The sequence below is a fragment of the Plodia interpunctella genome, chromosome 20 (genome assembly GCF_027563975.2).
Source record: "Plodia interpunctella isolate USDA-ARS_2022_Savannah chromosome 20, ilPloInte3.2, whole genome shotgun sequence".
NCBI lineage: Eukaryota > Metazoa > Arthropoda > Insecta > Lepidoptera > Pyralidae > Plodia > Plodia interpunctella.
Genome location: NC_071313.1, coordinates 3,458,320 through 3,486,055, shown reverse-complemented (window position 1 = coordinate 3,486,055; position 27,736 = coordinate 3,458,320). Strand labels below are relative to the sequence as shown.

Here is a 27,736-nt window from a genome sequence, read left to right as displayed (position 1 = left end):
GCTGTACTATTTCACGCACGTTTAGAATTTTTAATTAAAATGTTAAGTTTTGTGAAGAAACATAAACGACATAGTATACTTAATCTTAATAAAATTCATATTATATTTCATATATTTCAGTCGTGTTGTGTTGTGATGTTGATGTCTATGAAATGAAAACTACGAAAACGAAAACTAAACTACCGTTGTTTTAATCTTCTTTTTTCTGTCACATTTTGCTTATGGTCTTATGTCAAATTCCAAACTGAACTTCTCTGGTACAATTTCGTGTTGATTCTATTTACTAAAAAAAACATATATTTTCTTTTAATAATTTACAGAATTCGTATTATTAATGTAGTTATCTTCTCATAAATTGTTTGTGATCTCGTGTGCAGTGCCAAATTGATGTTTCGACTTTACTGGTATTATGAATCAGATTGATCAAAATATAAACAAAGATATGATTGATTCTGATCTAATCGACGTGGAATCGTTGGATTTCTCCGACAACCAAACATGGTGTGTATCCTAAGTTTATGTAGAAACAATCAATGTAAAGTTATTACCTTAGTAAAGGTTTTGGGGTCAGAAGTCTGTGGGTACTGGTCATGTCACTTTTACGAATGCTTCGAACTTACTTCTCCTAATAAGGATTACATTTTTATGGTTGGGTTGGACTATATAATCCCAAATCTTTGATGTTTCAAATGGAGGCTGAATGATTTTGAAATGATCTTCACCTGCTTCACAGGTACTCATATTATGTATTGATAGTATTATTTTATTATTTAGTAATTTATTTAAAACTCTTGGGTTTATGCTGCTAAAGAGCATTTTGCACATTCACTTTCCTGGTACTGAAAAAGCCAATATGATTGTTGCATTAAAATATGTTGACTTATTGGCTATACATGTACAATGGCAAGGATCCTATTGCACTTTGTTATCAAAGATAAGATTTATTCATGTCCTAATTTATAGAATATTTTATCTTTTAATTGTATATGATATAGTTTTTTGCTATTTACAACCACAATAATCAAATATGTTGATTAATGTATTTTTTTTAATTTAAAAATTCATTTAGTCAAAAAAATATCCCCGCTGGCTGGCAACAATAAAGAATACTCTTTCTAGAAATTCTTTAGTTGTGATATTGGAAGGTATTAAAAGAATAATCATTAATAATATCTTGCCTAAAAACTAGTATTGGGGAACTGAGTGATATGGTTCCAAAATGAGAGGACCAGGAGTTAACCTGTCTGGTGCTCGCACTGGCATTCCCAACTAGTAAAAAGTACACACACTATGAGAGTTGGGACCTGGTGTTGATTGATTGCCTGCACAGTAGATGATTTATATGCCTTTTTCCTGAGAACCTGCTGAAATAATACCTGAATGCCAAGACCAATTACCATTCTGCTGTTCTACTCATGAAATAATTATTACTAAAAGTTACTTTGATGCCATACCAAATATGTCCTACCACCTCTACCCTGACCTGACCTGTATGATGCCACAGTTGTGTTGTTTATTTGGCTTTGTATTGGTCCTAACAAATTTAGTCGACTCGGCACTCTTAAGATAAAAGACATACATTGTGTATGTTTGTAACAAAATTATTAATGTACAGGTTGTGCATAATCCCGGATGACTCGGGCAACAAAGTGGACATCGTTGACTGGAATCTGTCCTGTGACTGGCCAGTTAATGAAGACATTGAGTACCAGAAGTTGGAGAAAGATCTGTTTACAACACTTGACAGTATAATTAAAAGTAAGTCTATTTGATTTAATTTAGTTTATGTAATTTTCAATTTTTTTATTGCAGTACCTGTATCTGATTATCATATATATACTACTGAACACTATGGCTGATTAGTTTACAATACACACTCTTTTGGGAATGCTAGTAGAAGCACCAGATGGGTGATCAGTCCTCTCATACTGGGACCATTTCACCCACAATACATACCATGTTTGGATAACAATGCATTATTGTGATAAGCATGACAAGATGGTGCATTCAGAACCGGCTTCCAACGAAGGAACGCCACGAACGCTTCGAACGAGGGGTTATAATACAGACATGATTTTTTGTCACACATTCAATGAAATAAGATTCCCTGACAACATTGACGTTATTAAAAATGACGTCATTTTTGTAACAAACTTTCTCATTATATTATTTTATTCATATTAGAATACATATATAAAAAATACAGCACAGAAGTACTTATTACTTACTAGCTGCGCCCCGGGGCTTCGCTCCCGTTCGAATTTCGGGATAAAAATTACCCTGTGTTATTCCAGGTTATTTTCTACCCGTGTACCAAATTTCATAACAATCGATCCATTAGATAATATGTGAACAAACAAAAACTTACTTTCGCATTTATAATATTAGTATTGGGATTGGGATTGACGTCAATGATTTACTTAAAATTGAGAGCAAAAACTGCCAGTAACAATCAATTTTCACTTTTAATATCACAATTTCTCCGCGAATCAGAATGATATTCTTATATTCGAGTCCATCTCGCATGATTAATTGCCCCGCAGAGACCCGGGTCGGCAGTGAAAGTCGCTGAATGATTGCGAGTACCTACATGACTTGACTTTTGCCCGGCGATTCTATTCTGTATATTATTTATCTGTGTCACTGTGGTAACATCTTTTGTTCATTTGGTAAAATTGGGTCATTAAAAAAAAATACATTTAGGTACTTGATCATCAATACATGCATTATGGGTTTGCTATTGCAACCTGTCACTATTTCATAATCTCAATTCCACTAATAAATCTAACTAATGCTATTTAGCTAAACATGTCTTCATGACGAGATCTATGTCCATGTTTACTACGTACTAACTCTTAATTGAACTTAATCTGGTAAAGAATAAAGACGTGATCCAATATAAAAACCAGCTTGGCATCTTTAAAAAAATACGACCTTTTAAAAGTTCAAATCGTAAACAAAAGACAATTAAATCGAGCCAGTTCATTGATTTTCGTCAGACAGACAAAGGACTAATCGGTAGCCGATCTAATGACATTCGATACGGACCATAAGTCCTGTACAAAGGTCCGATTTCCATTGCATGTGTGCACAATCCGTCTGTCTGTATATGTAGACGGATAGTAATAGGGCTGCCAGATTATGACTGATGAATTCTGATTAATGCAATGATACGTTATTGTATAGTTCGTTTGTGTCTTTCGTTTGCACTCACAACTAAAATGTTCTTTTCACTCTGTATCACCTATTGGTTTACAGGTAAATAAATAAATTAAAATTATACAACCTATTTGTATTATTTTTGTCTATATATATTTTTGTCTTTCTGTTTATGCTAAAGTGAGTTAACACAACAAACCCACCAATCCATTAGGTTTGTGTCATGGTTCATTTATGTTAGGGATCTTCAAAGCAATTGTGTGAATAGGTATTTTTTGAGCTTGCGTGCGCACCACTATTAAGTATTAAAAAATACATAAAAATAACTATATATTTTTAAGTTGCTTGAAATTTTAAGTGTAAATATGTAATAAGTATATTTAAAAGTACACGAATGCTAACCCTGAAGACACGTATCCATTCACGTGTCCGTCCGTCTGCTGTTTATTCTTCCTGTACTTTATATGCATAATGTACGGAACTCTGCTAGTTGATGCATACTCAATTATCCCACTTTTACTCGTTAGATTTTTAATTGATTTATTTTATGGCTGATTAGCTATCTTAACGTTTGTACCATAGAATAAGTGAACATACAGTAGTGGAATACCATGATAGTGTTTCTAGGATGGTACAAAGTATGATTGGTAACAGGGCCAACAAAATAATTTAATTGGAAAAGAGTATCAATTGAAATGACAAGGGACGGAATGAAATGCAAGGAACTTACAAGCGCTGACCCTATGGGAAAAAATCAAGAAGAAGAAGCGAAAACTAATGTAATTTAGAGAGTTTAATATTAGTTTCTGGAGAAATATCGAAATACAAAAGTAATTTTAGTCCTTAATAAAGAAACTACATTCATCAATTAAACTGACTAGACGGAGAATGAACCGAAACGAGACGTAACTTACAATTTCCTATCGCGATAGCAAACGGCGTATCGTAATTGGAAAATTGCCTCGCTGACATTGCTCATATATCCGCATGGCAGATCATGTGTAGATGGTTATAAAATAGACATCCAGTTGGCCTTCGATTGCTCGTGTGCTGTGACCATTTGAATGATTCAATTGATTGGTCTGATGATGTTGATTGAATTTGATTTGTCAGTTGTAAATCTATAATGACGATTACATTAAAAATAAATAAACTTCGTAATTATTTTGAGTTTTGGGCACGAAGCAGCAGAAGCGAAAATGGGGTAACTCTATTACCATAAAAACAATAACTGAAAAAACATCAAACACAGCAATGTCGCCAATACCATTGAGTGCTTTTTAGTGACAATCAATCAACCATCAGATCATCAAAACTCATATTTTCTCCCGATCCACCGGAGTCGAGTCTTCCAATTTTTTCTAGCAATGTATTCAATAAAATTTCCTCTAGTTAATATCGCATTCAGTAATACCTGTTTACGCTATGCATCGTACAACGCCATAAATCAGTTTCTATTCACAAACATTCCAGTTTCCACGATAGAAGCAAAAAGACTCAATCAATTGACGACGCGGGAAGTAATGAAGGAAGCCGTGTTACACAAGTTTTTCTCGTAATAGTTTGCATCGATTTATCTGAACCTGTGTTGCAATATTATGAGTGAAAAACTTGTTAGATTAGAATGCGTAGGTTGTATGAACACAGATTCTTGTATTGGCGCTTCATCGGAGAAATAATCTGAATCATAACATAAAAGAATAACAGTTATAATTGTTTTACATGATTCTTTATTGTTTAAAAAATCTAACGGGGACTTACAAGTGAATTCATTTCGTTGTATTTTGGACTATCGCTTGTGTAATTATTAAGATATCACAGCTAGATATATATCAACGGCATGAAATATATCAATTATATTATAGGGCGTCTGCACATATCTTCGTCGATATCTTCTTTCTTACGAAGTTGAGCCGTCATACTACCTCGTATGTGCCTTATGACATAACTATATGTATATACATCCTTGTGTTGTAAACCATATGCAACGAAAGGTACACCCACTTGCTATTTAGCATTCGCGAAACGGAACCAGTTTCATAAATGGGCACCAGATTTCACTTTTTGCTTTAGGTACAGAAATTTACAAGTTGCCTTTTTTACTGGTAAACGTAGAACGTATAATGACCTTTGTTGAGCACCTTTTACGACTGGCTCTATGTTACTAGGTAGGCCAGATACGTAGTTAAGTAAACATGATTGAAAAAGCACTTATCTGTTTTAAGCTAAATCTAATAGTAAATGTCTATAGTACATCAGCCCTTAGCATGATTCATAAAAAGTTGAAGTATACTTATTTATAATATCTCGTTAGGTCAATGCCAAATGTTACAAGGCACGATAGTGACAAAACACATTTTATCATTAAGTATTCTTTAACATTTTTAAATTTATAACAGGGTATTTTATATCTCGCTATAAGTGCCTAATTTAAGTGAGTGAATGCTGCAAAATTGATAACCTGCCCAATCCAAGAGATAAAACCGATACAAAACTTGACTCCTTGCTAATATCACAACTTTCAGTGAACATGAGACTTCACATTAATCTGATAGTTATATCTTAATATCACAAGTTTGTATTACTTTGCTACAGAAGATTATATTATACTATCGTTTTATTAGATCGGTCTAAGTGATAGGATTGTGTTTGCGTCGCGTATATTCCAATATTACGTAGTGGACTATGGACTTGTAATTATTGGACAACTGAATCATCCATTTTATAAGCAAAAGCGCTATCAAATCGTTATCGAAAAAATTGACCTGCAGTATTTATATCATCTCATTTGAAAAAGTTATATAATGTAATTGGAGAATCATAATTATCAATGTAACATTTTGTTTCCTATGAAAATTAACTTAATCGTTTTCGCAATTTTACTTTAGACGCGCTCTACGTTAACACGCAAGCTTTTATACCTAGCACTTTCATTCTGCTCTATGAAAATTGTGAGTATTTCTGTATCCTCCTCTCTTCACACATTATACTCGTGTGTTGTGGTTTTCATTCGCGGCTATGACTCCTTGAAATCCAGGGTTCGCGTGACAGATATTTCTTTCATATTTTGAAGATGATTCGGCTGTGATATACGAACAGCCAAAGATCAGGCAGATGCAAGACCTCAACCTCTCTCTATGGAAATGCTGTTGTCGTCTATGTCAAAGCTGGTCTTAGGCACTCCTTGACATCCGCAAAAGGATTTAGAGTGGTCCTATTCTAGGGTGGAAACCACACGCCACAGTTTATACATAGCTGTTCTTCTTATAAGTCACGACCTAATTCGAAAAGAGCATCAAATTTTTCGGTAGCTTCCACTTTAACACCACAATGAAATTTCTTCTAGACCAGTTCACGTATTTAGCTCAAACGAAAATGTCACTTAGCCTGTTGCAACAAGGATAATTATAGAACGACCGGTTTGAGATGCGGTTTTGTAATGGGTTCGTCGACCTTATCGCTAGGTTATCTCGCTTCTAATTGGATCTGATATAGTGTTGGGAACCAGATTTTGAATATTAGTAAATCACCCTAATTGGTCAGTGATCCGAGATTATGCTCACTTTTACCGTTTAGTTTACTGCATTATTTTTGTATTTAACAGAACCAATAATAAATTCTCACCTTACCTACAACCTCTCATTCCGTCTACCATATAATCATGTAGATACATAAAATTTGATGCTGGTTTGATTCATCATTTTACTATTGTTTAATATGGCATGGTTATGTACTTAACCTAATCAATCATTTGAAGTAATTTATATTTATTAAAAAAGTAAAGTATCAAGTAATAATTATTACCTACTAATTGTTACCTTAATTTTGAAGTACGAACAAAATGAAATAAAACATTTTATATATTTTCTTTAGATATCGACAAGGAGTAATGGTGAAATAGAGCAACATCATAGGCTAAAAAAACGGTCAAATGCGAGTTTAATTAACCCAGTTCCGTAAATACGATTCTTTTCATTAATCCCCGACTCAAAAACAACCCCAAAAACACCCCTCGTGTTAGAAGTTTAACGTGTCGGTCTGTGTTTCTGTCTGTGCATCGTAGCTCCCAAACGGATGAACCGATTTTAGTTTTTTTGTGTCATAGATAATTTTATCCCGAGTGTTCTTAGACATATTTCATGAAAATCGGTTCAACCGTTCAAAAGTTGTAGGGCAATGAATATTGAAAGTCGAGGACTTTTTAATTTGTCTAACAAATAAACTTGTGTGTGTGTTATATATTTACAGTTTTCATATCTTTGCTTTATCTGTGTTACCGTACCTTAGATTAAGAAAAATGTGACTCGCTTACTTCTTGCATGATCCTACGATTCAATATTAGTTTTCCGAGATTTTAATCAATGCAATATATTAAGTACCACACTCTGTTGCATAAAACTTACATACTTTGTAGGAATATACCAGATCTGTATGCTTCGGCGAAAGGACATAACTACCGAAGGTCTATATCTGATTCACTAAATTCACTATTGAAACTTACTGCAACACAGCTAGGATGAAGTAATACATACGTTTGTTTTAATAATAAATTACTAACAAGGCGTAACTAAGCAATGCTACTATTGTTCTGTGCTGTACCTGAAAATGTCAACTATTTTCAGATTCTTTTTGTTTGCTTAATTAACTTGAGAAAAGATATATCTCCTGTACTATTGTAACAATTTTAGTAAATCTAATAAACACATTTCATGAAATAGTGTGTCCGACAGATTTTATCGATATAGGCATTTTGGGGAATAAAACATTTAAAAAAAGAAACAAATATCTATACTCCTTTCAAAATTCAGCTAAATCGGTCCAGAGGATTATAACTCCTCGTGGCCCACTTACTGATGAAAATTGTTATAGATAGCTCAATGACTAAATTCACAAAGAAAATAAAAGACAACCGATTTAAAAACGTAAAAACGGAACAGAGGCTTACATCTATACTTAATATCACAATCGATAACAGAAATGTTTGATTCCAGATGAAATCTACGCAATGCCGGACAAGCACAAATTCGACTCCCGAACATACGTCAGACCGAAGCGGCGACCGCAGCGTCCCAGCATCCAGAGCATCGTGGAAGTCTCCTCGAACCCACCCTCGATATCGCCCAGCTCGTCGCTCAACTCCTCAAACAAATACCTCACTTACAACAAGTACAGCATGCCACTAGGGCCCGTGAACCCTATGTTGAGGCTGAAGACTTTCAATGTTGATGTGAACACAGACAATAGCAATTCTGTGAAGGAATATGCGATGAAAAGGAGAAGTTTGGTGCAGGATGAAGACCCACAGGTATGTTTTTATTTTTTTTCTTTTTATTCTGTACCTCACTTTGTTTACTGCAGGACATAAGCCTCCTCCAATTCACGCTCCTGTGCGCTTCTCCATGGGCTACCAATATTGGGGATGTCGTAATAGCCCTTTCCCTTGATTGACTTTTACTATCAGCGCGGAAGAAGAAGCATCTGGTAGAATCTACATTGAATCAACGCTGCGTCCCCGTGAAAAAACGAAGGTTTTATCGATATGTGCCAAATTTCGTCAAAATCAAAAGTTTTGTGTTCATTCAATGAAAAATATACATCTATTCTTCATAATATTAAGTATGGAAGTATAGATCTGTTATAGCGTCTCTCTACGTTTCCAAAATACTCGTTTAAAATGGTCTTTAAACTGTGCAAACCAATAGTGTAAATACCCTATTTTCAAGTAAAACAAAGGAAAATATATCGATAATAGGGATAGTGTCTCATAACAAAATAAAGCAGGTTAAAGTAACGGTAAGTACCGTTGTCCAACAAAACTTGTCACAGTAAATTCAGGTCATTTAAGCTGGAAGCTGGTCAAAGGATTAATCCGATAATTTAAAATGTAAACTTATTCGAAGCATGTAAAAGCAATGTCTCTGCGCAGTCTAAAATTATACTTGCGCTAGATTTTTTTGATTCTCGCGTTACCTTTTTTTTTCAAAAGTGCGTAAGAGAATATCTAATTCGTATGGATTTTTATTCAAATATTAAGACTTTCCATACTAATATTTTGTGGATTTCTAATCCGCATTATGCCATTAAATCGTCGATATCGTATCTTACGGAATCGGCTGCGGCAGATAACTTATTGCAAATACGCATTATGAGATATGCCGCAGCGGCTTATTTATTAGCATGATGGATAATCTTATAAAAATAAATTGTTATGTTCAACGGTCCACTAGTTTATTCCACTATTTATAAAGAAACAAAATATTAGATGATTGAGAACAAACTTTGGTATAAAAGCAATTTCGGATGTGAGTTTCAAATTCGTCAGTTGAACTCCAAAATAGAATCCCAAACGCTTAGCTGAGCATAAGGGTCAAGTTGTAGATATTATGAAATAAAAATAGTCACTTGTAATGTGACGTCACTTGTTTCAAAATATATGTACCTACTCGGTGTGTTAGATTTCAGTCTCATAAGCAACTTAAAAATATATAAAACATCTGTGCCTTGGCTCCAAGGAATTTCGAGATAAAAAGTGTGTGTCTGTTCAGTAATTATGCGTATAGAGTAACAAACATGCACACAGGTACATTCTCACAAACTTTCGCATTTATAATATTAGTAAGTGTTAAAACTGTGAACAGTTCGTTATATTACTGTTATTTATATATTATATAAAGAAGCAATGACGTACATTAGATACGAGTATGTCAGGTGAAGGGTAAAAACCATCTCAGTATGGATAGAATTATTGAGGGATGAATATTTTCTTTCGGAATACAATATAAAAAATGTAGTCATTTATTCAGTTCCCAATATATTTATTATAAAACAGTATAAAATTAACAACAAAACAAATGCATCATCTTAATCAGTAATTTCACCAATGTCTCTAGTGATAAACACTCGCCAAGCTAAAACGCTAGCATATCATTTAATAGTTATCTTTACTGTTTTGATCTTTAACTTAACCTACGCTGCGATTATAAACATGAAAAAAATATTTTAATGAATACACCTCTAGTTTAGTGGACTTCTTTTTATACAAGAAACTGCTTTTAAAATCAAATTTATGTATATAACAATTCCAAGAGGCGTATTTTCGTTGTAATTTTTATATTAATAAATTTCGGTCATTAAAAATATGTATGTGATAATTGATTATTTTTGTCTTGACCCATGTCTTGCTGTTTTCTATGTCACGGATTATGTCTATTATAGTTGCATCGGGTAATCATCATGCTATCCCACTCTGTTGTTTCCATAAGCGATTAAGCATAAAAAGATCTATGTTTCTGGACGAAAAGCATAAAAAGTGTTGTTCTAATTTTACATCCTTTTCTAATATTGTCAATCTGATTTTCTAAGATGGAATGTACTGATTGAATCTCCTTTATAATTACTTTAGTCCGATGGATGCAATCAAGCTTTCGACTTTGGCGACGTAGGCCTTCATCGCGTCGTCCTTCGAAGCGCCCTTCTTGGCCGCCCACGCGTCGAATTTGGCCCTGCCCTTAAAGTCCAGCATGCCAGGTCTATCAGCGGGGTTGGCGTCCCCAACAGTGGCCTGCTTGAAGTTAGCGTACAGCTCCAATAGGTCGCTGTCGCTAGGCCGCCCCTTTAGGTTACTTGCGTCCGCGGCTGCCTTGTCAAACTGCTCTTGCAAAGACATCTTGAAGTCCGTGGAAAATCACAGCACACTCGTTAAATACCAATGAACACAACCAACCTCCACGGACACTGACTGAGAACTGGTTTCTCGGTGACCGATAAAATAAATATCCATAATAACTTTCGAGTATATAAATTCATGAAGATAAGTAAAGAATTAACAATTGTCTTTTTCGACCTTGACATTAGTAAACTTATTGTTTTGGCTGAACGTTATGCCTAAAAAATATGTGCTCGAATGTTTTAGTATGTCGGTGTATATTTAACATGCCCATATATTAGAATTATATGTTTAAGTGTGCATATAATGTAAATTATGTAACTGTCTGCACGTCAATCGATCGTGGTCTTGAACTCTTAGCGTCAATTATGTGTTACAATCACAACTATACGTCTATTAGCCTGCGGCAGCGAAACCGCGAGGCACATCTAGTGCTGTGCCCTGCGGTTTCGCTCCTGTAGGAATTCGAGATTCATAGCCATTATCAAGAATTTAGGTATCATATATGCAATGAATGAATACGTGTATATTTTTATATTTGTACAAAATGTAGATACAGAAAAGGTGTTGTATTTAATATATCACTCTCCACTTACTTAAATGTTCTAAGTTTTTCTACCTTTATGTCTTTAATAATAGTGGAAAGTAATTATGGAAACTTTATCAAAGTTAATTGAGTTATAAAGCCTCGTTGGTTAGACATTCACTCTGATTGCAGAGCTTAGTCATGCGTGCGCGCTTTGTTTGTTATTATATTAACATTCAATTACTATTCTAGGTAGGAAATTGGATTAGATTGTAAAAAAAAAACTATTTTGAGTAATTAACTTCGATTTGATTCTCAACAGTTTTTTAATAATAATAATAGCCCTCACAAACTGTATAGGTACAATGGAAACCAAGTCCGAAATTATGTTTGTTACTATAAAAGAATAAACAAAAGAAAACAGTATAAATTATTAGAACTTTCCCGAAAAATTATTACCAAACAGAAAACAGTGGCCACCAAAATCGTTCCATCACTGGCTGTATTGTGTAATAGAAAACTATAATACTTTCTAACTGATCTTTTATAGTGTGGCACTTGTCGAGATCATTTTTTTCATTTTTCGCTAAGAAATTAAGGAAATTGATAAAAATATGATGATGTCGCTGGTGTATCAATAGGGTCTTAATACAGCTATACTAGCGTAATTATAGCTTTGTAGTGAAATTATTCTGTGTCCACCCGCGCCTAACTCGATCATCCGTTCATGCATAACAAGGCAGTCCAAACAGAACAGTGACGATATAAGACGCAGTCAGAATACTTGAAGTTTGTAATATCCTGACGACCTCTGTGGCGTAGTAATCTGAAAACTTGCCCACCTTAAAGTCCAGGGTTCAATTCCCAGTGCTGTCAAATATTAGCTTGTTTCCATCTATGATAAGCTTAATGCGTAGACAAACAATACTTTAGACATCGTCATATCTTTCGTTTCGCTCACACAAGAAATGCGTATTATGCGTACACGAGAAGAACAGAGATTACTCAAACTAAATAAACCCCAAGGGACGAATCCAATGATGATTTTTTATCTCATATACAAAAGCGCTTATTCCTTGAGTTTAGAAAGCAGGTTTAAAATTAGTCTCATGTCTGCTTCCTTGTGTTGCGCTTGCAATAACCATAAATAATGTTTCATTTTCTATCTATCGTTTAAGGCCTGTTTGCTTTGGCCTGATTACTTTTAATAACAAGCTTTTATTTTATTCGTTTGACACAACAACGAAAAACCAAAAAGATTTTCACAATTTCACAAATTTTAATAATATGTTCTAATAAATAGCAATGACATCGTATTTTTACAAGTTTCCTCTCAATACTCTCTATCTTTCTCTCTCATCTTCGCATGTTCCCAATTTCATTCGGGGCTGTGAAGCCGCGAAACCCGGGCTCAGCGTAAAAAAATAAATCTTAAAATGTGAAGATTCGACTATAAATTTTATCCGGCTGCCTGCTTGACGTCAACCAACGTTATTAGGAACACTATGAAGACTTATGTTTCCCTTAATCGCCTTGTACGACATTAATAAAAGATTATAGAGTCTTTTCATATTCTAATACTGTGGTTCCGCCACACGCAACACGTTTCCTCTCCAAACATTATTTCAATATACATATTTCTGAAATGATAACGATGTACGAAGAATGCATGCGTTCTTGTATGACGTCTGCAGTTTGTTGTCATAGGTGCAAAAATATCTCACAGTGCTCATACCGACATACCGGGCGTCTCACCTGTTGTCTGTATAGCAAATATTTTGACAATAGTCTTGTCGCATTGTCTACACAATGTTTCAACTTGCTAGTTATTTTAAAGTTATTCGCCATGTGACGGCAGAATTAAACAATAAAAATATACTGTACTTGAATTTTTTCTTTGAATTTTTAGTTGGTTGAGTTGGTATAATGTGGCAAAATATTAGAGAAGTTTTAAATATATTGGCGAGCCGTGCTTTCTTAATCGATCTAAAAATGATAATGATTCATATTTTGACAGCTAAAATTTTAAAATATTCAATCATCCTGCGGGTTTGCCCGCGGAATCATTGCGTTTAGTTACAAGCGTAGCGTCCTTAAAAACACGATCCTCCATTGTCACGAATGTGAAAACACGATGTCCATTTTCACACAGCCTCGTAACATATCAAACCTAGTATTTAAAAGAGTTATTTCCAAAATTTTTGCAGTTAGAAGACCTGGAGATGCCCTCGCCAGATGGCGACCGACTAGCAGAGCACACCCCTACGAAGCCAATCAACATAGACCTCTCGCAACCCGCGCACAATCTACACAACACATTCAACAAGTAAGAAATCTATAATATAACACAATTTAATTATCTACAACTATTTAAATAGCTGAGAGCAGATAAAGAAGGCTGGTAACTTATTTGTTAAATTTGTCACGTATGTTGTTCAGTCAATTAACGAACCAAATCATTTTTAAATTCTTACAGTTGTATTACTCATGGCTGATATGAATTAAACACAATGGCTTTCTTGACAATATGAATGGAGTGGTTTGCTATTGCCTTCTCTATAGGTAATATTATAGATGTCATTAAAATAGGTTTAGTCTTGCTCTTTGCAGTGAAAAAGTGTGTCTGATTATCTTCACACTGATCAGCTCCGAAAGTTTGTTTCTGAACCAGGTGGGTGAATCGACCCTACCTTCGGACACTGAACGAGTCAAGAATCACTTCTATAGACGATGGATGTCGAGATGGCTGATTAAACTGAAAATGGGTGTGAACGTTTCAATAATTTAGTTTTAAACTATTTTGCACCCACATTCAACAGCTCTAATAATTTTAATGACCCTTTAATAATCTTGGTAAGTGTTCGTATTGAACTTTACTAAATATATCTCGTTCGATATTAGGTCAAATTATTATTTCGCAATCCTTGCTCCGTACGTGACAAGCAATGTTATTATCTGTACGTAACATAAACCCTCTAAGGACCCGTAACTAGGGCAATATATCGTTACAATACGTGCACCGAACGTACTTGTAATAAAAATGAGATTGAAAAACGGATAACCGTTTAAATTGCACACAGCTAGAATGCCAACTCAATTTTATTATAATACAATCAACCGCATGTCAAATTATACTGTTTGGACCTCTATGGCGCGTTGAAGCGAAATTTGGACTGGTTGAAGAGTAATTTCATCAAATTACTTGAGAATGTCGTTAATATAGAATATTCTTTATTACTAATTTTAAACTTGATAATGAGCTAATAATTTGTTTCTTAGCTCTTACATATATCCTACATATATAGACCCTACTATTACAATTTTACCACCCTTACCGTGCTCCGATTCGAAATGGCTATTCTGTAGTGGCGGTAATTAACCAGTTGCCTTGAGACAGATTAAAAATCACACGTCCAGTATAGTTCAAAACTTGCATACTTTAATACGGTATCTAGTCTATCCATCGTATTCAAATCCTAACTATGATATTATAAATGCGAAAGTAAGTTTGTTTGTTACCTCGTCACGCTCTATCTACTCAAATAATTTTCTTGCATACATGTTTGAAGTATGGAGAAGGATATAGGTTACCTTTCACCCAGAAAAATCAACGCAGGCGAAGCCGCGGGGAAAAGCTAGTAATTTATATTGACAAAATGGAATAAAACATACCATAAACGATCACCGGATAGCCTCTGTACGTCAATCACTGGCCTAGAAAGTGGCATGTGTCTGGGCGCCATGCACTTTCCCTCTCATATTAGTGCATTTGGCGCCAACTCTTCCGGAGTAATTGTTGACGAAAGTACATTTTGTTTGATTGAATTTCGCCTTTCATTTGCTTGTTTTTGTTTTTTGTGTGAAAGAGTAGGTAAAAAACATCCATACAAACATAATATAGTATCGTTAAATTAGTATCCCATAACACACGTCTCGAACTTACTTTGGGGCTAACTCAACCTGTGTGATTTGTTCATTCATCATCGTTATTTAAACGTCCCCACCGCTACGGATGGATAAGGAGTATGAATCATGACCCACCACGCGGGCCCATTGCGGATTGGCGGGTTTTAACGACTGCAAATACAAATACAACTATATATATTTATTCTGTATTTCAGCATCTTTCTGCCCATATTCTGCCCTATTGAAATGTTTTTTGACTCACTTGAAACATAGTAGAAATAAATGTAAACAAAGCATAAATAAACTTATGTATCTATATAATTATTAACTTAAACATATATAATATTAACTATTTTTTTTGCATGCACACCATAGTTAAAACAAAAGTTTGTATAACCTATTGTTGTTTTTTTTTAAATTAGGTAATTAAATAAATAAAATAAATAAATAACTAAATATTAACATAAATTACCTAATAAAAAAAACAACAATAGGTTATACAATAATTGTTATGAAAGAGCGGAGCCTTTGGCACAAGCATTCTCTTGCTTAAAAGGAGGTTCCAACACCTATATGTTTGTAAAAAATCATTTACCTAATAAACTATTTTATTTATTATAATTTTCAGAGGGCTCACAAACATGATGAACGAGCGAGGCAGCCTCAACATGTACCAGAGCGGGGAGTCGCTGATGAGAATGTCCCCTCCAAGCCTCGTCTCCTCTTTGCTGATGGAAAGTTCGGGCACTTTCTACCCGGAGTCGCTGGAGTCGAAGAAATGTCCGCCACATAGGGACGCGGGTAATTAATAACACTGTCATTTTGACGTCTTCAGTGGCGCAGTGGTAAAGTGCTTGCCTCTGAACCGAGAGGTCCAGGGGTTCGATCCCAGTCGGGTCATGATAGAAAATGATCTTTTTCTGATTGGCTCGGGTGTTGGATGTTTATCTATATATGTATGTATATGTTATAAAATATAGTGTCATTGAGTAAGTATCCCATAACACAAGTCTAAAACTTACTTTGGGACTAGATCAATCTGTATGATTTGTCCTAAAAAAACTTTAAAAAAAGATAAGTGTTGGCTTGATGTCAAATACAAAATTCTTTATTTAACTTGCATTCACTTATTTTGATGTCAAGAATTTACTTAAGACTAAATCTACTGCCGACTTCCAAAGCGCAGGTGAAAAAGAAGCGGCGCAACAAACTTCACTGCAGCCTTTTCTCCAAAGACGACAATTAACAAAATGTCATTCCGTCGTTATTCCAGGTTATATTCTACCTGTAACAAATTTCATAACAATCGATCCTGTAGATTTTGTGTGAAAGAGTAACAAACATAAATATCCTCACAAACTTTCGAATTTATAATATTAGATTTGACTTACAATTACATTTGTAACGTTAATAAGATTTTTTACCATTCACAGGGCCACCGACCATCGGCCGCGAGAGCATAGACCCAATGATGACAAGCATGACTCTAAGTATTCTTGACGAAAAAGACATGAGCACGAGCTTCCTATCACAAACCACGTACCCCGACAACGATAGCCTCATGGATTCCTTACCTCCCAGTCTAGTCAGCTCAGTCAACTCCTCCTACGTCGTCTCCAACACTTCCAAACCAGAGAACATCTTCAGTTCGGCCACATTCACACATTTAGAACAAACTGAACGACTCCTCTCTTCCCGACCGCGAGCGGCCCTCTACAACAGCTTCAAGCGCGAATCGATGCCGCGAAACTCCGAAAGCTACACGAAATCGAAAGAACAAGCGGTCCAAATTGACGGTGCGAAGATTTTGAACGAAAACTGTGATAAAAAAGACTCATCCAAATCAACGCCGAAAACGCCCGAAATGACCGAAACTATAACTTTGCATTATTCAAACAACAAATTCAGAAAGGACAACGACGCCGAAAAGGAGAATCTAAACGCGACATTTCAACAAGACGATGCGTTCTTCAAAGACATGGGAATGCAGAAGGTCGATTTAGGCAGGAATAGTTTAAACGTTACACTAGACAAACAGGAATTGAACGAAATAATACAGGCGCGTCAAAAACTGTCACTAGCGCGGAAAGCCTTACCCACGGAGCCGGATAAAGTTGATACGTCGCCCATAAAGACTATACAGTTACCAAATCAGACAATAACAGTGCCGAGGCAGAGTATGGAGAATGCGTCAGAGTTGTTGTCTAGGCGGAGAATGAATGGCGGGTTCGATAGACATGAGGAACCAACTAGAGAGACGCCGAAGAGGAATGCAACCTTTAAGAAAGTGTCGCCTAGTAAAGCAATGGATACGACGGTGGTGTTTGTGAAGGATGAGCAGATGATTGATATTAATTCTGCGACTTTGAACCTTATTGATTCAAGCGAGAGGACGCTGCAACAGGAGGTAAGATATTTTTTATACAATTCATAGTTTTTATATTCTAATAATAGAGTTTTCGCAGCGCGACCTCGACGGTTTTTAGTCTATAAACAATCCATTATTATTAATAACATTACCATATCATTCTTGTGATAATTATGAAACTTAGTATGTATGTTAAACGTGAAGTCATAATGTATATGTTAATTTCAACTGTACATAATGTACATAATGTATATGTTAAATTCAACTGTATTAAATATATCAAGTATTCTTTCTCCGAAGATACATCGCAACCGCAAAATTTAAGTTCGCGATCAAATAAATATGTAATTATGTTGTAAATATGTACGATAATAGTGGCGCGTGGATGGAAAAATTCGCCTAATTAACTGTAATTAGGCGAATTTTTCCATCCACGCGCCACTATTATCATACATATTTACAACATAATTACAAAATATTTACTACTTAATTACATATTTATTTTACAAATACTCTAGCTCAGTAGCTATGTAGGTAGTTGTCACTAACCTCAATGTTTTTTTAACTACAGCACTGTTACTTGTAAACAAATGTTACATAAATCATTATCATGAATGTCGTACGAGGCAACTCAGGGACACATAGTCTGGACGGTTGATAGGCAACAATCATTCCCATGGAGGGAGGCAACAATATCATTCCCCGGAGGGTTGACATCAGACTGTCCATTGTAAAATCACAGCTGAATCTTCGACATTTTGAAGATTATTTTTTACGCTGACCCCGGGCTTCGCGGCGTCACAGTTCTGAAAGCTAGAATGAGAGAGAGATTAAAGTAAATATAGAATAATCTCCAGGAGTGGGGCTCTCAAGAGCGCGCCATGGTGGGGTCTAGCGAGAGCACGGACACCGGCACCTTCAGCTCGTCCAGTCCGCCCGAGAGCACCGTCGACACTGAACCGGAGACAAGTATGTACTACCTCCACCTACTATATTTCCCACTAGAATGGTTCTAACGTTAGCGAATTGGCCGCCAGAGGCGCTGGTGTTCGTTTATTTGAAAACTAACCTTTCACAACACAGCGCCCCTAGCGATAAATTCCTTTGCGTTCGATTTCATTTTAGTTTTCAGTAGAGCCTATCTTATGAATGCCATAATACAAAAAAAAAATAATATTAAAATATTTTTTCATATTGGACTGGTACTTCCAAAAATTGACACGTTGAAATAAATTTACTTTTATGATATTTGTATAAATATGACATAAAAAATATTGACATTTTTATAATGCTGTTTCTATGTGTAAAGGGTTGATGGCTATTGCTAAGGTAAATGTGGAATTTGGTGACGGGATCAAATGGTCCAATGGTAACCACGATTCTCATTTCACTTACGACGCCGATTTATGTCTTTGTTTGTCAACTGTAAGCTGTTTATTTATTGAAGTTAAAGTAAATAATACAGTGTATTCTAAATTCTTAATAATTATGTTGAATTCATTGTAATATATATGTACTATGTGTATCAATATTATATTTAGTTTTGTTAACTTTTTCAGTCATAAACGAAAGACTTCATAATGACTATCAATTTTTCCTTATAATAAATGAACAGCTAAAAAAAACAGGGTGCTTTCCACCTCCATTCCAGGGTTGCAAGTGGCGTCCACGCCCCTTATGTCATTGCGAAAGGGGTCGAAAAACGACCTGCTTAACATACACAGCACCATATCACCCATATACGACATGGTCGACGATAAATCATACACGCTCACAAAAGTGCAAAGTCCTAGCTCCGGTATGGAAAGAACGTATGATATGCACAATGCTACGGTTGTTAACACTGCTACCATGGTGAAGAAGTCGGCTAAAAGGGACATTTTGGCCCCCAAAGGGAGTCCAGAGAAGAAAATTGTTAGCCCACCGCATAGGTCGCCGCCTAGTAGAATCTCACCGATAAATACAGGTATATATAGGTTGAATGTACTTCTTATATCCAATATACATATATCAAGCTTTCTTATTGCAAAACATAGACAAAGTAAACTATAGACAACTGGGTAGCGTAGCCAAATGAGACAGAATATATTCAGGCAACTTCTCAGCCTACATCATACTAAGCATTGTTATAAAATTGGGCAAGAAATATTATTGAAATGAAACATATGACGATGTCTATAGTTTTTTCTGTCTATGTTGCAAAACCTTACAATTTTAATTTTAAGCTCACTGGGTTTTCATTTTTTCATTTCGCTATTGAGCCTCTAAAATAATATAATTCGAACCATTTGGAATGGCAGATAGAACGTTTGCAACCAAGTTTAAAACCACCTTCCTAAATGATTCAAATTATAGTTTAAAATATTTATGAGTAAAGGAATTTTGAACAAAGATGCCCTCAATACTTTGTTTCTATTTTCGAGCACAAGATTTGAAGACATCTTTGTGTATGCTCTACCTAGTATATTGAGACGTAAAATTTACTATGATCGTTGATACATTTCAATGTTTACTTTTAGGCAAGTTTCAATTTATAGCTTTAGAGCTACGCTTTTTATTAAAATTCTCTCTAATTTTCTTTATTAATTTCTTGTCTGTGTTTATTACAATTTATTTTCTGTTTAATAACGTAGTGTATCTCAATTCAATTGTGTGCTATTAACATGCTTACAAAACATTTTAAAAAATCATATTCAAATATTCAAAATTAATTTGAAACAAATGTTTTTTTTTTACAAACAAACATTTTAAAATCAGCAACACCGAAACGTAGTGTTATCTCTTTCGCTGGCATACAAATCATGCGTCCATCTCACCGTAGCGTAGTGGCTTAGTTGTTATTATGTTGCAGGGTCATACACGACGATGGCTCCGCCGTCCAACGTTCCCAGAAAAACGAACTTGCCGACCTCCAAACTTAGACAATATAGTTCCCACAGGGAGCTTAGCAGGATACCGGGTATGCACGCATTGATACAAATTTATTTCCAAAATATTAAATACGTTTAATATAATATTAAATACGTATTAGTATTCAAAAGAAAAATATTTTTTTTTTACTTTTGGTTATACCTATATCTCCAAGTCTCGCTATCTAGTTTTAATGAAAAAGCGATTCGATTATTGAGAACCGAAGAAGTTTGGTGAAATATTTTTGACAATTATTGTGAGAAATCCGAATATTGAGAAAAGTATGCCCCATTGTCCCGCCTCCGTTTAAAATAAATAAAAACAGGAAAGTATCTAAAAATAATACAAAATTAATTTAATTCAAAAATACATTCTAAAAAAATACAAAATGTCATTAATTACTGCTGGAATTGAGAAGCCATAGCGAAATGCACGCATGTCTACCCCCCCGCAAAAATTTCGAAAAATATTTAAATAGAAAAGAATTTGAATGTCCAATACCACGGGTTAATTTTTTCTTTTCAAAAAATAGGTAAACCAGTACGTATTATTAATAAATTAAACAGAATATCGACCTTCAAAAATTATGTTAAATAACAATGGCTCGTCACTGTTATTGTAACCCGCTCGACTTTATTTTGTTATTTTGCAGCATGCATGTTTAGTATTTTCTCTTGTAATAAATAATTCGTTTAGTTTGGACCTGTATTTAGAACTATCGACTTGTTTTTGTTTATAGTTGTGAAATGTGTATTCTATTTTTGTTTTTATTTAACTTTATCTTAGTCTTTTGGTCTTGACAAATCCATCACATAATTGTGTTAAATATAAAAATAAAACTTCCAATTCTTTAGGGGGTAACCCCAGTGGTTTAGTGCGGCCGTCGAGTGGCAAGGCAATGATCAGACGAAATGTCTACGCTTCGAATCCCGCGCTCAGTCCTACCGCATCGGTGGCGCCACCTATACGACGCGACTCCTACACTGTAACTACTGACGCACAGGTAAACTTCATTCATATTTAGTAATTATAACTAAATTGTTATTCGAAATAGAAGATTCATTTTTCTGCTATTTGTACGCGTATTACGCAAAAATACGCAAAAAAAGATTTTTTATGTAAATTATCCTATTACTGTTCGCACTAGAGCGCGATATACATACATAATAGTGTAGTAGTTTACTTATGTAGTAGTAGTAGAAGAGGTCTATGTTAATCTGTGGTTCAAAAATCTATTTTTCACACACTTGAACAATTAAATTAAAAATTTAAACTGAGCTATGTGCTTAGGTTCCGTCAAAAAGTTGATAATGAAATGGCGATACATTTCAGAAAAACGATGACAAACCTACGCCCGTAGTAACAGCGCCTCCCGCGCTGGTGCGGCAAGGGACGGAAACTTTACGGCGAGAACGGCCGCAGAGTCAACTGGTTGCACCCAGAGAAGTAAGTGTTGCCATATCTACATTATTTTATTCATTTGTTTTGTTGTTTCAATAAGGTTTTCAGTGTGATTTTGACCCCTTGCCTGATTTTGAACTCAAAATGTGCCCATTCTTCACATCAAAATTTGTTCTATGTATTTTTGGATCTTAATTACTAATCTCCCATAATTCTTTATATGTGCGTAGAATTGAAATCCCATTTTTTAAAGTTACGCAAAAAAAAAAATAGTATCAATTCTCCGCATATCCAAATGCATGATTACTGAACGTTACCGTCATATGATTGTCTCTGGATTTGCGATTTTGTTTTGTTTGCCATCCTTTTATATTGTCCACCTACCAAAATCTGTGGTTTTAGCATGAATATTTCCTTTTATATACGATAAGAGGTGCTATTCATATTCTATATAATCATTGTCGATGGCAATACGATAGCGTTCTTGAAGAAAGTTATGCTAACACCACTAACGGATTTTAGATCTTTCAATATAAAAACAAAATTACCCTTATGTGTTCTCAAAGTGTTCTAATTTGGTAGGGGATTTTGTGCCTATGTTATGACTAATAGCGACATGGACCTGCTTCTTCATTTATTTGGTGAAATATATTTATTTATGGAAAAACCAAAAAACACTTGATGTTAAATAAAGCTATACTAAAAATCGAATCCTTATTTGTTACTTAACAAATTCTGTATAATTTCCATTACGTTTCTATAAGTGCTTAAGTATAATACGGGAAAGCAGGTCCAGAATGTTCACTCATGCCTTGAATGTGTGTGGTGTAGTGTAAATTGTTATTAACTGTTTTTGTGTTTGTGTTATAATCATTAATGACAGTTAGCAAATCGTAAATTAAATTACTTTACATTGGTGGAATATACTTTTATTGCCGGCCCTTGATGGAAACCTGCGCCGAGAAGGTTTAATATCAACGAAAAAATAACTCAAAAGTGTGCTGAAAGAAATTCAATTTTAAAGCATCACTTTTATTACTTACTTTCCTATTTCCTGTTTCTCTGTTTACATAAACTGATAAATGAAATTATAATGCTGTAATTTGCCAACTGTCAACTAACACCATGTAACGCTGTCATAGTTGCGTGTGCCGCACACGACGCCTGCCGGCGGCGTCTCCATCCGGAGCCATCAAATGCCTGTAAGTTAATCCCATCCACATCTCGTAAACTATGTGCCAAACATTATGACTTAGGGCCCCATTCGCATGAGCGCTTTTTCAACGCGCAACGCCCTGAACACTGTCGACATTTTTTATTTGGTTTGCGAACTGAGTGCTCAAATTGTTTATACCAAACAATCTACTACGAGCGACCACTATTCTCTCTCATCTGAGCATTTTTCCGATTTCTTACTCAGCCGTTGAGCGTCGGAGTCCATGGTTCTTTGCCCTACTATTTCGTTTCCACTTCGCACTGTATTCTGCATCCCTAGTTGTCAGACCATTATATCATACGAGCGAACACTATATACACTTGTAGTTTTCTAGCCTGAAAATATAAAAATAAATTAATGCGATAATAATGACCATTGATGGTTTGCATTGAAAATACACAGCAGTCATAAATCAATAATAAAACCCATTCCACTGTATTACACATGCAATAAAATACTCTATCGAATGAAACTTTCTGTGCTCGATTGCTGATATATCTTAGGATTTTTACACGATATGTAAATACTTAATACAGTTGATATTAATATTGTTGGTGGGAATAGTTTGTATACGACCTTGTTAAGTCATATTACAATGTTACTGACTACATTTGATATGTTTTATTTTATTACAGCCGCCGACGTCGCGGCCGTACTCCGTGGCGGGCACGTCGCACCTGCGAGTGGCGACCCACTCCAGGCTCGGATCCGTACCCATACACAAACCTGCCCCTGGTATGTCAAATTCCTATAGAATATCTTAAAACTAGACATTATTTTTATTATCACAATCGAGTCATTATTTCACAAAAGTTGTTGATTGAACTAGATGATTTAATCTGAAATGAATGGTTATTGTTGATGGCACTATACACGGCGGACCATCGACTACAGGCCGCGGACACGCGGTCACATTCACGTGACATATTACTCGTCCGATCGCGCTCCAAGCGAGACATTTAACCATCTGAATACAAACCTTTTTATTTTATCATTAATAACTGTCGCAACAGTTATTACTATTATTATAACCTATTTTGCACTTTGGGGCTAACTCAATCGGTGTGATTTGTCTATGTATATTTTACAAGTCTTTATTTAGCTGGTAATATAAGTAACTATGTATTGTACACTATACTATAGGTAAGTATGTATGTTTAGATGGAATCTTGTCACTCATATTATTATGATAAGCATGAACTGATGGTGCACTTAAGAAAGGCTCCCGATGAGGGAACTCAATGGTTTACTTTACTACACGGACATGTTATTTTTGTCACGCGTTGAATGCAATAAGATCACTCTGACAACAATAATAGTAGATTAGTAGTCAAGGGCTGTAAAGCATCAATTGCAGCGTGAGAAAGAGTGATGTTTCTTTTATTAATTACTTACCGCCCCAGGACTTTTCTAGCTACATTATTACCCTAGAGCGCTTATTGGTCACATACAAGCCCCATTTGGGGGTAATAAGGAGCTAGTTACGGAATATGAGAGATGTAACAAGTTATAATGTATATGTGATTGTAGCGACACAGCCGACACAGCCGACACAGCCGGCTGTGCCGCGGCCGCAGAGCTCGGAGCGCGCGTCGGCGCTGCCGCGGCCGTCGCGGCTGCCCGCGCGGCGCCCGTCGCTCCGGTGATTATCGCATTCATTTATTATTCATTCTATCATTAGCGGTGCTGGTGTCGTGGTCGGGATGCCCGCCTGTTGACCGAAAAGTCCCTAGTTCGAATCCTACTCGTGCCCCATGAGTTTGTGTATCAATCTGACTCGTGTATTGTAATTTTCATCGACCACCTCTTGATTCCGGTGAAGTGAAATATCGTAAGGAATTGTACGCTCTGGTTGATTATCAACTTCTGTGTGAAATTGAGTAGGCAATGGCAAACCGCTAAATTAATAGTGCCAATAAAGTCCTTGTTTGTGTTTCATTCCACGTAATGACCCCTCCCCAACAAATACAACTATGAATAGAAGTTTGGAGAATAAAATGGGAAGATACTTAAAAAATACTCCATCCACTTGAGAAAATTACATAAAGTCGACAAAAGGTATACTATGGCCTTTTTTTTTTTTAAATAATTTTATTACATAAGAAAATACAAAGACCTAAGACACACAGAAAAAGCACTAACAACGACGGACTTATCCCATGGAAGGATCTCATCCATTCAACCGAGAGAAAAGACAAATATAAACAACGCTAGTTTTATATATCTATTCAATATTATATATTTTCAGGCCGCCATCCGTGTACTCAGTAGCGCCGACGGCGGACGTCGACCACTACTGACGTCTACTCTGCTGTGCCAACCTGTTGGGCAACCCCTGACATAACTAAATTTTCGTAAACTAAAACGACTGATGTGACCTCGTGTCTTGAGAACGATTCTACTTTCCTTGTGATCCGATACTTCAACGTCAAAATTTTCAATGTTTTGACTATGTATATAAAATTTTAACTTTTTTACAGTATGACAAATAGAAAAATGGAGAAGAATAAAAACATATTAACACATCTTTTTCCGAATTAAAATTATAAATAACTTATTGTTATCATATAATTTTTCAACTGTTGATGTTTCGCTAAAATTATGCATGATTTTGTTTCGAATTTTCCTGATCTTAGGTCCGTTCTGAAATTGGAAGCTATAGATTAGTTTTAAAATAAATAAAGAATGGGACCTGATTTAATTCAATTTGACCAATTGATACTCAACAAAGAAGAAAGTTGAATTAAACGAAAAAGTAATATTGAGTGACAATAAATCAGTGATTACTTTAGTGTATGTATTTGAACATTTTGTCAAGTATCGGATCAAGTAACTACAGTGTATTTATTACTAGTTGACATTATTTTTTTGTATAAACATTTTTCGGAATTTTTATGAACGGTTTTGATTTAAAAAAATTCGACATACAAAATTTTTTTGCGAAAATTTTGCTAATGTCCATTAGCCGAGGCAAAAAATTTCACTTTTCAATTAGGAAAAGATATATAATTTAGCCTCAATGCATATCTCTGAAAGCTCTCTCCGTAGTTCTCATTCATGAAGCTCAAAATTGTATAAAATGTATCTGAAATACGATTTGGTACAAAGACATACAAATTAAGATATTATTCCTATATTATTTACAAATAGTGTAATAGTGTGAGATGTTAACTTCGGGCTTAGTAATTTATTTCATAGTAAGACATTTTTGCATTTTGTTTAGAGATTGTAATCGTTTAGAAATGTGTAATTTAATTATATGTACTTGTTTGCTTTGTATACTTTTAAAATGTATTTAAAACTTTAAACTAACTTGTGTAAGATAGTATTATTTCAGAGTATATTGCACAACCCTGACACATTTTTTATATTAAAATACTAAAGAAAACAAAATACTTGCGTCCTGTTCACACCTTGGCGATACGACAGAAAGCGCACAAATTACATGTATTTTACTTATTTAAATAAAAGTAATTGTACATTTTGTAAATTTTAGCTTCGCGTGTACTCAATATCGTGTTTTATATGTCTGTGTCTACATATCGAGATAAGGGTCAATATAAACTTCCATTTGATTGTTAATATTCTAACTTGTAGCCTACTTACGTGACATTGCCTGTTAAAAATTTGAATACGTTCATTGTTTATATTTTATAAATTGACTTCTTACTTTTTCTTGTCACTGTAAAGACTATTTTAATACTGTATTATATTCAATACTATTGTCATGGGAATGAGTTACGCCCCAATATTTTTAATTTTAAATATCAAATTTGCTTAAGTGTCTTCGAATTCAGCATATCTATTTTACATCTACAGATAAACCGGCCAATCTGTATCCATTTTTAAAACTAAGTCTTTTTGCCATGGCATTGTATATTTTGTAATCAATTTATGTACAAGTCTGACAAAGTGGTGATATTATGCACACACACACACATATGTAAATCGTACGTATTCTAGAATTAATTTAATACATTGAATTAAAGAAAATAAGCCGGAGAATGAGTTTTGACAAATATTGTTATTGTTTAAACTGTGCTGTGTGTGTATCACATGCTCTAATTCTGGGCCGTATCTAGCACTGCTATGGATTTCAAACTACATATCAAACTTATCCTAATACACCATAGATTCTTAAAAGATCATATACAGCTATGCGCTGGCGCAAGTAACTATGCATAGTATTATTTTTCAATTAACAAAATCTTACTGTCTGATAGTGTTTAAAAACGATGAATTCAAAACTTTGTGCTAATTAGACAAGGTAAAATAAACATTATATTATGAGCGGTGTTTAGATATATCCCAGACTTCTACAAGTCGCTGTTTTGTTCGCGCTTATGATTGGTGCGTCCGACTTGGTTCGTTGGACACGTCGTGCCTTATTTAGGTAGTGTAAGGAATTTTGTTTTCATTTTCTAATAAAATTATGTATTTACCCTGAGTTCGTTTTATTTGATATAATGCAATACGTACATATTGTATGTGATATTATGGATAGCACTATTGACGTTCTAGTTGAATTTCAAGGTCAACTATCGATATCGATTGCTATATGTAAGTACTGAGATCTACAGAGGT

At 34.9% G+C, this 27,736-nt stretch overlaps 2 protein-coding genes across 7 annotated transcripts; one reads left to right on the top strand and one right to left on the bottom strand.

Annotated features, from left to right (window-relative positions):
• The first annotated feature begins 8 nt into the window (after nucleotides 1–8).
• LOC128678602 (proteoglycan 4-like) lies at nucleotides 9–27,596 on the top strand. Of its 6 annotated transcripts, none has more exons than XM_053760226.1 (15): nucleotides 11–501; nucleotides 1,616–1,758; nucleotides 8,151–8,464; nucleotides 13,559–13,677; nucleotides 15,886–16,058; nucleotides 16,691–17,664; nucleotides 18,471–18,594; nucleotides 19,277–19,591; nucleotides 20,477–20,584; nucleotides 21,390–21,538; nucleotides 21,868–21,981; nucleotides 23,079–23,138; nucleotides 23,788–23,887; nucleotides 24,683–24,794; nucleotides 25,401–27,596. In XM_053760226.1, the coding sequence occupies exons 1-15, from the start codon at nucleotides 410–412 to the stop codon at nucleotides 25,450–25,452; spliced, it is 2,949 nt and encodes a 982-aa protein (XP_053616201.1). In that variant the 5' UTR covers nucleotides 11–409; the 3' UTR covers nucleotides 25,453–27,596. The 6 variants fall into 6 exon arrangements, with proteins under 6 accessions (XP_053616205.1, XP_053616201.1, XP_053616206.1 ...); XM_053760227.1 differs by having other exon boundaries at nucleotides 12–501; nucleotides 18,483–18,594; XM_053760230.2 differs by lacking the exon at nucleotides 19,277–19,591 and having other exon boundaries at nucleotides 9–501.
• Nucleotides 9,951–10,923, bottom strand: Acbp1 (Acyl-CoA binding protein 1). The gene has a single exon (XM_053760233.2). The coding sequence runs from the start codon at nucleotides 10,823–10,825 to the stop codon at nucleotides 10,553–10,555; it is 273 nt and encodes a 90-aa protein (XP_053616208.1). The 5' UTR covers nucleotides 10,826–10,923; the 3' UTR covers nucleotides 9,951–10,552.
• Nucleotides 27,597–27,736: the final 140 nt, after the last annotated feature.

What these genes read in the sequence shown, in the direction of transcription:
- Acbp1 (XM_053760233.2), bottom strand. Translation starts at nt 10,825, where the DNA reads ATGTCTTTGCAAGAGCAGTTTGACAAGGCAGCCGCGGACGCAAGTAAC.
- LOC128678602 (XM_053760226.1), top strand. Translation starts at nt 410, where the DNA reads ATGAATCAGATTGATCAAAATATAAACAAAGATATGATTGATTCTGAT. An exon ending in ACTTGACAGTATAATTAAAA is followed by an intron (nt 1,759 to 8,150) that starts GTAAGTCTATTT and finishes GTTTGATTCCAG; the next exon opens with ATGAAATCTACGCAATGCCG. An exon ending in CTGTAACTACTGACGCACAG is followed by an intron (nt 21,539 to 21,867) that starts GTAAACTTCATT and finishes GATACATTTCAG; the next exon opens with AAAAACGATGACAAACCTAC.